General features: G+C 47.1%; 1 protein-coding gene across 1 annotated transcript; it reads left to right on the top strand.

Annotated features, from left to right (window-relative positions):
- The first annotated feature begins 5,282 nt into the window (after positions 1 to 5,282).
- Positions 5,283 to 6,710, top strand: LOC141614108 (uncharacterized). Its single transcript, XM_074432862.1, has one exon. It carries the CDS (start codon positions 5,283 to 5,285, stop codon positions 6,708 to 6,710), a length of 1,428 nt encoding a protein of 475 aa, XP_074288963.1.
- The last annotated feature ends 3,160 nt before the right edge of the window (positions 6,711 to 9,870 follow it).

Here is a 9,870-nt window from a genome sequence, read left to right as displayed (position 1 = left end):
CGAAGAATCTTTTCCTAAAGTATTCACCTCGTCGTCAATCGGCAGGATGAGGTGAGAGGAGTCTAGGGTCGGCTCATCGTCATAGATGGCGTGGATTCCCAGAGGATTCGTCTTGTTGTTCGGCTTAGTTGGTAGGGGTATATGCAAATCTCCTTTCTCAATCATGTCTTGAATGAGGTGCTTGAGTTTGAAGCAGATTTCGGTATCGTGCCCTTTCCCTCGATGATACTGACAGTAGGCGTTGGGGTTCCAGAACCGGGACTTCTTCGCATCGGTCGGATCCGGGGTGGGTCCGATCGGTTGTAACTTCCCCTGGTCCATGAGCCTTTTCAGGGCACTTGCATAAGTCGACCTATGTTGGTGAACACTCTCTGGGGGCGCTCAGTTTTCTTAGCAGATGGTTCGACGAGGTTGACCTCATCAATCTTGTTTGTCTGGCCCTAAGGGCGAGATCCGGTTGAGGTGGATCCCTGGTAACCTCTGCCAGTGGTCTTGGCTAAGACGCCCTTTCGGAGGTCGTCCTCAATGCGCGTCCCAAGAATCTGCAGATCTTAGAAGGTCTTGATATTCTGATATCTCAGTAGGTTGGCATAAACTGGGCGGAGATTGTTGACAAACGTTTCCACCAAAGTCGACTCACTTGGCTTACTGACCAGTTGAGTACTCACCCTCCTCCAACGGGTTAGGAACTCAGTGAACCCTTCCTTGTCGTTCTGGGTTAGCACTTCGAGAGTACGACTATTGGCCTGGATCTCGACATTGTCGGCATACTGTTTGGCGAACTCAACTGCGATCTCATCCCAAGTAGTAAGGTTTTTCGGATCAAGGGAGTAGTACCATTGGCGAGGGATCGGTTCCAAAGAGGATGGGAAGATCCTGGTAAAAAGTTCCTGTGTGACCCATTTGATGGCCATGTAGTCCTTGAAAGCACGGATATGGTTGATTGGGTCCTCCACTCCCTTGAACTTAGGCACATCGGTCAGGGTGAAGTTGTCAGGTAACTGGTCCCCAACAGGTTCGAACCTTCGGTTGTTCTCAAGATGGATATTGTTACCCCGGGCTAGGAGTTGTTCTTCCAAGAGTTTCAGCCTCTTCTCAGTTTTAGTCAGAGGTGGGGTATTGTGTTCCCCAGTTTCCTTGTTCTCCAGGGCGTCGATACGGGTCTCGACGCGATCCAGAGTGACCTTAAGAGCGGTAAGCAGGCTGGCTAGTTGATCAGTTGTGACATCCCTGTTGTTATCATTGTTGTTGGATGAAGCTGAAGACGGGGCAATGGCTCTGAGGCAGAAAAATGGCTCACATTAAAACTCAATCCGACACGGTTCCAAGACTGAACGCAGACAACATAAAGGACGAGACAAAGACCAGACTCAACAAGACGGGGCGACCGTGTGTGGTCCCTCAGTGCTGACTCGACTTATGAGGTGACGGTGTTGACCGAACTTTTGACACGAGTCCAACATGACGGTGTGACGCCGTTGGACGGGTCTCGTGGTGAGACGACTCATAAGTAAAGACCCATAAGTACGTTTGCTTTGACTCGATAGACACGAGGCGGAATTGGAATGGTGGACTGAAGTTTTCGAAAATAGAAATTTTCAAAAAGATTCATTTGTCGCTTAAATGGACGGCTCCCGAAGATAGAAATCTCCGCAAGTCGATCAGTTGAAAGGGTCATCTTAAGTTTATTTGCAAAAGACGGTTTGAGTTTGAGTCGGCTCGGAAAACAGTGTATCGTTTCCCAAGACGGTTTTTGAAATTCAAAATTGCATGTTTTGAAAATCGAGTTTGAAATGTTTGAAGAGGTCTCGGGGACGGTGTATGGTCCTCGGGATCTCGAAAGTGTCTCGAAAAAAGGGTGTGTGCTTTTCTCGGGTTTTGAAAGAGCCATTGTCAGCGCGAAACGGGTTAAAATCCGTGTCTAGACGCGGCAATTATAACGGCGTAAAAAGGTGATTTGAAATGGTTATACAAAACCGGGTTTGAAAATCGTCATTACGATGGCCTAGAAAGGCATGTTGAAATGGTTATACAAAACCGGGTTTGAAAATCGTCATTATGACGGCCTAGAAAGGCGTGTTGAAATGGTTATACAAAACCGGGTTTTTGAAAATCGTCATTATGACGGCCTAGAAAGGCGTGTTGAAATGGTTATGCAAAACCGGGTTTAAAAATCGTCATCACGACGGCCTATAAAGGCGTGTTAAAATGGTTATACAAAACCGGGTTTTGAAAATCGTCATTACGACGGCCTAGAAAGGCGTGTTGAAACGGTTATAAAAAAACCGGGTTTGAAAATCGTCATTACGACGGCCTAGAAAGGCGCGCAGCGGTCGGCGAGAGACCGAGGTTTGAAACGGCCATTATAACGGCGCAAAAAGTTGATTTTGAAAGTTTGAAAATGACACGGAAGGACTTATGATCAAGTAGCACATAAGCACTCGCAGTTCATTTTATTATGCATTATGCTGACACGGGTTTTGGCTTAAAAGGGTGGGTTACACACCAAGCGATCAAACCCCGATTTGCGAGAGAGATAACAATCCAAACAAAATGTGTAAGGAGGGTGCCCTAGCCTCGTGTTCGAAAGTGATGAAACAAAGTTTCTGAGTAAGAGGTGAAGGTACGTATTGGGAAGCCCTTTAATCAGACACCCAATCCCGCTCGCGTTAGCGGCCTCTACTGAACGATCTTGGTTGGTTGAATGCAAAAGTTGATAAAACGGTTTAAATGCATGAATGCGCATCCAATAATTTAAACCTAACATGTGAGAGCTTTCTAAGTCGGTTGATTTAATCAAAGTATCAAGTATAAGATGTCGAGTTGGATTAATGATTGATTTGCATGCAAGACGGAAATTAAACATCCATTTACCGTATTAGGTTTAGGGTGCATAACATGATCCATTTATCTTAGTAAGGCATTTTGCAAATATGATTTTGAATAATCGAATAGTCATCTGATCCGTCCTATATCCGGGTTAACCGGAGTCGGGATCGTCCTAGACTAATGCTGAAAAGGAACAGGCCCTGTACCAGACGGCTATATGAGGCGTGAGCCAGCCGGCGGTGTAAGGGGCCTCCCTCTGGTTTTGAAAATGAGAATTGGAGAGCCTGTTTAGGCGCGGGTTAGCCCACGGTTTATGTGCCGTGTTCTGACCTTTTAGAAAACGTTATAAAACGTGTTGAAAATGGGTATTTGAACCCGGTTTGATTTGAAGGGGTCGTTTAGACCGCATTTGTTGATTTGAAGAACTAGACTCGAATAATCATCATTATTTTGATAATATTCGGTGTCGGGTTCGATTTGACAAACTTGACATGAATAGTTTTGAAAGTGATTATGGACTAATTGTTTTAAGTCCATTTGAATGTTATTAGTCGATACTCATTGTTATGGATAAAAAACGCTATTTACAAATCCCAACGTGGCATCAAGTTGACAGGAAAAAGTGACTAAGAAGTGGCCACTTGGAGCGCGATGGTTGGTAGAGGAAAGTAAAGAAGGATTGCTGAGATGGCAAACTATGGGCCATGGGATTAAAAAGGAAACAAACACACTTTGGCCCATAGAAGAATACACGTACAAAGGAAGTCACCTACCAAGTCAACCAACAACTCCCTATTCTTTAGGAGTTGACCTGGTATTCAGAAACAGAAGCAGAAGAACCCTAGCTTAGACTCCAGCGGCTATATAATGGCGAGATAATCAACATTCAAGGGGCATTCACCATATCGTTAAGCAACAATTCACTCTAGAAAATCCATCAGCTATTGACGACAATTATTTTGGCAACATAAACAATTGTATTTCCTTACTTGGGCATTTTTACATCGATTATAGTGCAAAGTTGGCGGGATTCCGACTCCCCCCGCGGTTGTTCCCACACCGGGTTTTCCGCGTCACCAAAAATCTCTCGTGTCATCCGTTTTGCTTATCTTTTTCTTTCTTTATTTCATTGCATATTCAATCCTTAAATTCGTCGTAATCCAATATTATCGGTCGTAGATCAATCACTATCACTCACCAATTAAATTAATAACTTGGTAATTTTTTACCAAAACAGTTTGGCGCCCACCGTGGGGCATAGTGATCATTTTCTATAGCCAAGCCTCGCAAAACCGAACCAGCCATCACAATGTCTGGAACCAGCCAGAATCCTTCCAGCAGCCAGAGTATGCCAGCCCTATCTTCTGCAGCAGGAATTACTTCTGCATCTGCAGGACCAGTCAGTGCATCCCCGGCATCCAGCCAAACGATCCCTGCTAGCATGTCGACCAGAGCCATGCCCCAGCCTCAGAAACTACCGCAGATTCCCAAGGCAACAGGTGCATCCAGTCAGTCCAAATCCAGCAGGGAAAGCAGCCCCAGCAGAGGAGGCGAAGCAGCATCCAGAAGCCCAGCCCAGGAAAGTTCAGGCGCTGAAGTTCTCCGAAGCAGAGGATATCCAGCACTCGATCCGATGCAGGTGATGATTCAGGGGATGGACATTCTGCGTCGGGCTGTTGAAGATCTGAGGAAAGACAACCAGAATATGATGGCTCAAATCGTGACGGCAGTCCAGTCCAAACCAGCATCAGCACCAGAGGCTCCAGCCAGAACCAGCGGTGGAGGACTGGGTCGACCAATCTCGTCAGAACTAGTTACCAGGCTGGATCTTGCAGGGGTAGCACCCAGCGAACCAATCGAGCCAAGAGGATTGGGATGTCTGTCATTTGATAATCCACCCAGTCTGCAGCAGACAACAGGTAACGCGTTATTTAGCACCCCTTCTGGATCTCACCTTCCACCCTTTTCAGGTACCCCCGCACACCAGACGCCAGGATGGCAGTCTGGACCTGTCCCCAACACAGCAATCCCATCCTGCAACCAGTTCACCAGTGGAGCCTGGATCGGAGGATTACAGCAGACACGAGGATGGGTACTGGATCCATAATCGGTGCAACACCAAGAACTGATCATCCAAAGCATCATGCCAACTTTCTCGGAGCACCCTGGCTAGGAGGTACACCGCTTTGGTTCCTTCACTTTGTTTCTAACCCTCATGCAGAGCGGGTAACTCGTTGGAGCAAGCAATACCAAGAGCCGAGGGAGCTAATGTATAGGATACCGGCGTAGCCGTCCGATGGAGAAAGCGACCAAAGACAAACTACGCAGACTCGCCTTTCGTGGATGATATAGCTCTAATCGGTGTTCCTAAAGGATGTGTGCCGCCAGCTATGACACTCTATAACGGGACCACAGATCCACTTGACCATATCAACCACTACAAGCAGAAAATGATGGTGATAACCGCAATTGGATCTCTAAAGGAAGTTTGCATGTGCAAGGGTTTCGGATCAACACTGTCGAAGCGACCCTGCGGTGGTTCGTCGGCTTACCGAACAAAAGCATATCCGCTTCGCCGACCTAGTCAATGCCTTCAACTGATTCGCGCCAGCAGAAAGCGAGAGAAGCAGACCAGCGACCTCTACCGGCTGGTGCAAGGGTTTGAGGAAACCACCCGTGATTACTTGAACCGGTTCAACAAAGAGAAGGTGTCAATTCCGAGGTGCGATATAGCAACCGCTATACAAGCCTTCCGTCGAGGGCTACAACAGGATTCACAGCTATACAAGGAACTAACCATGCATCCATGCACTACCTTTGAGGAGGTGCAATCGAAGGCAATTCTTTGTCATGAGGTGGAAGAAGACTCGCACCGAAGAAGAGGCACTTATGATTCAAACCCAGTATCCAGAAAGGCTCCGGTAGAGAAGAAAAGTGAAAGATCCAAACCCTACAGCAGGAGCGTGAATAAAGTTTCTGGAAATGCAGAAGGAAAATCCGAAGCAGATCTGCCTCCGAAAGTAAGTGAGTATGGTTTCACTACCAATCTTGCAAGATTATTCAAAGCCTTGAAGGAGCTGGGACGCAGAGTCAGATGGCCAAAACTTCTAGAAGGAAACCCCAGCAGCAGAGACATAGGCAAAAAGTGTGAGTTCCACGGCAGCAACACTCACAACACCGATGAATGCCACTCCCTCAGAAAGGAAGTCAAATTTCACTATGACCAAGGAAACCTGGATCATCTCCTACCCAGAAACACAACCAGAGTAAATTCAGCGGATCAGGTTCTGCCTTCACCTCCTCCTCATTGCTCTAGAACTGTGAATGTCATTACAGGTGGATCGGAGCTGTGTGGGCTGACCTACTCAGCAGCTAAGAGGCACGCAACCAGGGCTAAGGGAGACAGACCAGAGAACTCCTGCAGGATTAACCACCAGAATCTGCCGTCAGTCACCTTCGACGAAACAGACGCAGGATCTACTCCCGAACAGCACCACGACGCTCTAATCATCACGCTTCCCATAGGAAATTGTAAGGTGAAAAAGATCCTGGTGGATACCGGAAGCTCCGTCAACTTGATCATGATGGAAACACTCAAAGGAATGGGATTCACCGAGAAAGATCTAGCAAAGAAGGCAATTCCCTTAGTTGGTTTCAGCGGCGAAACAAAGCACTCCCTAGGAGAAATCATCATCCCGACCTACGCCGGAGGTGTAAACAGACAGGTAAGATATTTGGTTATTGATGGGCCCTCTACTTACAATGTAATTCCCTCAAGAGATCCACGAGATGAAAGCAATTCCCTCAACGTACCACCAATGCCTAAAGTTTCCAACACCTTGGGGGGTGCAAGAAATACGTGGGGACCAGGAGGAAGCTAAGGATTGTTACAAGGTGGCTCTGAAGCCAACAACAGGATCGCCCGCATAGCAATTACAGAGCCAGCGCATCCAGGACGAGTACATTGAGCCTCAGCTGGCAGAACTAGATGAAGTAATCCTGGACTCCCTGCATCCAGAACGAACTGTTCTCATTGGATCTGAGTGTAGAGGTAAGATTCGTGAAGAACTCGTTCGGTTGTTGAGAACTAACATAGATTGCTTTGCTTGGTCACATGATGATATGATAGGGATAGACCCAAGCGTGATAACTCACAAGCTAAGTGTGGATCCAAGCTATAAACCTGTGCAGCAGAAAAGAAGAAAGTTTCCTTCTGAAAGAAACCATGTCATAAATCAAGAAGTAGATAACCTGCTTGCTGCAGGGAAAATTCGCGAAGTAAAGTACCCAGAGTGGTTGTCTAATGTGGTAGTAGTCCCAAAGAAGAATGGCAAGTGGAGGGTCTGCGTCGATTTCACGGATTTAAACAAAGCTTGCCCAAAGGATCCATTCCCTCTACCACATATAGACGCCATGGTAGATGCCACTGCAGGCCACGGGATGCGACATTCCGGACGCCCTGGAGCGGATATAACCATATAAAGATGCACCCGGTGACCAGGAAAAGAACTGACATTCGGATCCAGAAAGGTATCTATTGTTATAACGTCATGCCTTTTGGTGAAAAATGCGGGATCCACCTATCGAGGTGGTGAACAAGATGTTTAAAGAACAAATAGGCCAAACTATGGAAGTATATATAGACGATATGGTCGTCAAATCGAAGCAGGCTTCACAACACCACCAGCACCTGGCAGAAACTTTCAACACCCTCAGGAAATATCAAATGAAGCTGAATCCTACGAAGTGCACCTTCGGAGTATCCAGTGGAAAATTCCTAGGGTACATGGTGACCCAGAGGGGGATAGAGGCCAAGACCGAGCAAATAAAAGCAATTCTGCATTTGGAATCACCGCAGAAACCAAAAGACGTCAAATACCATTTGACCGGAAGAGTGGCGGCCTTAAACAGATTCATATCCCAGATCCTCGGACAGATGCGAGGCTATTCTATGATATACTCGGGAAAAGCCAAAGATTTGAATGGACGGATGACCACGAGAAAGCATTTCGGGAGTCAAGCGTTATCTCAAGACCCCACCTCTCCTGTCGAAACCAGAGCGGGAGAACCACTGTTCTCGTATCATCGTCGATCCACTGAAGCGCCGATCGATGCCGTGCTAGTGCGAGAGCAGGAAGGATCACAAGATCCGGTATACTACATCGTAAGTCTCGCTTTCGCGCAGAGACCAGGTACACATCGCTAGAAAAACTTGTCCTTGCACTTGTTACTACATCCTATAAACTGCGTCCCTACTTTGAATCTCATACAGTTTCTGTGATAACTAATTATCCTCTTAAAACTATCATGAGAAAACCAGAATTGTCAGGACGAATGGCTAAATGATCCGTGCATTTGAGCGGGTACGATTTGAAGTTTGAACCCCGTACGGCCATAAAGTCTCAGGCTCTGGCAGACTTTGTGTCCGACTTACGCCCCAAAGACCTCGGACCCAGCCGAACAGGACATCCCGAATCGGAAGAAGACAAAGGAGAACAAGTGTGGGAGTTACATGTGGACGGAGCCTCAAACGCCAAAGGAGCGAGGAGAGTAGGGTGGTCCTCAAATCTCCCGGGAGACCTCATAGTCCAGCCGTACGATGTGAATTCAAAGCCACAAACAACAACGGAGAATATGAGGCACTAATCCTGGTCTGAAGGCGGCTCGGATCGAAAATCGACACCTTCAGGTTTGCAGTGACTCTAAGCTTATAGTTAACCATGTAAATGACTGTTATGAAGCCAGGGACCCCAGGATGATGGCATATTTAGATGTAGCAAAAGAGCTGAAAGTCAAATTTGTCACATTTAACATCAAGCAAATCCCCAGGGAGCAGAATGCAGAAGCAGACGCACTAGCCACCCTGGGGGCAACCTTCAAAACATGAACTATTTCCACGATACCAATTGTCCACGTGCTGGAGCCAGCAACACTAAAATCTCAGCAGGAAGCAGAAAAAGTGTGCAGCACCAGCAGTGAAGAAAGTACTCCAGACTGGAGAAAACCCTACCTAGACTGGTTGCAGAATGACGTCCTACCATCAGATAAAAAGGAGGTAAGAGGCTTTAAAATGAAAGCATCCAGGTTCCTACTAATCGATAATGTTCTTTTCAGGAAATCCCACGCTGGACCCTACCTCAGATGCCTGGATCGGGAAGAATCTTAGGCAGTTTTGCATGCTATCCACAGTGGAGAATGTGTAAACCATGCAGGGGGCAGGAGCCTGTCCAACAAGGCACTGAGGCAGGGATACTTTTGGCCCACAATGCGCAAAGATGCCATGGAATTCGCAAAAAGATGCGACGCTTGCCAGAAACACGCCCACGTTAGCCACCAGCCAGCAGAGCCTCTGCATCAGGTTATCTCACCATGGCCTTTCATGAAATGGGGGATGGATATCGTGGGACCACTACCTAGAGCACCAGGAAACAAAGTCTATATGCTCGCCATGACGGACTAATTCTCCAAATGGATAGAAGCAGAATCATTCTCCCAGGTTACAGAAACCCAGGTGATATCTTTCATTAAACGCAATATCATATGCAGGTTTGGCATTCCATCTGAGATTATATGTGATAATGGGTCCCAATTCATTGGGAATAAGACGGAAGCTTTTTGTGCTAGGTGGAATACCTCGTTGCAGAAATCTACTCCCAGGAACCCCCAGTCCAACGGACAAGCTGAATCCAGCAATAAGATTATCATTGAAAACTTGAAAAAGAAACTAGAGGAGATTGGGGGCAAATGGGCGGAAGAGCTACCCCTGGTTCTCTGGGCTAACAGAACCACACCAAAGGTTGCAACGGGGCAAACCCCCTTCACTGGTGTTCGGAGTGAAGCGATCATCCCATCGAAGTCGGGTCCCAACCCACGAGATATGGATGCATCACAGAAGATCGGAACCAGGTGGAAATGGCAAGCAGCCTGGACACGATAGATGAACTCAGAACCAGCGCCCAGATCAGGATGGCTTCCTACCGACAGACTGTGGTTAAAAGCTACAACAAGAACGTAAAAGTAAGAACCCTGCAGGTGGGAGAT

The sequence above is a fragment of the Silene latifolia genome, chromosome 11 (genome assembly GCF_048544455.1).
Source record: "Silene latifolia isolate original U9 population chromosome 11, ASM4854445v1, whole genome shotgun sequence".
NCBI lineage: Eukaryota > Viridiplantae > Streptophyta > Magnoliopsida > Caryophyllales > Caryophyllaceae > Silene > Silene latifolia.
Note: the sequence above shows the minus strand (reverse complement) of the source record. Positions and strands in the feature narration are given on the sequence as shown.

What these genes read in the sequence shown, in the direction of transcription:
- LOC141614108 (XM_074432862.1), top strand. Translation starts at nt 5,283, where the DNA reads ATGGTGATAACCGCAATTGGATCTCTAAAGGAAGTTTGCATGTGCAAG.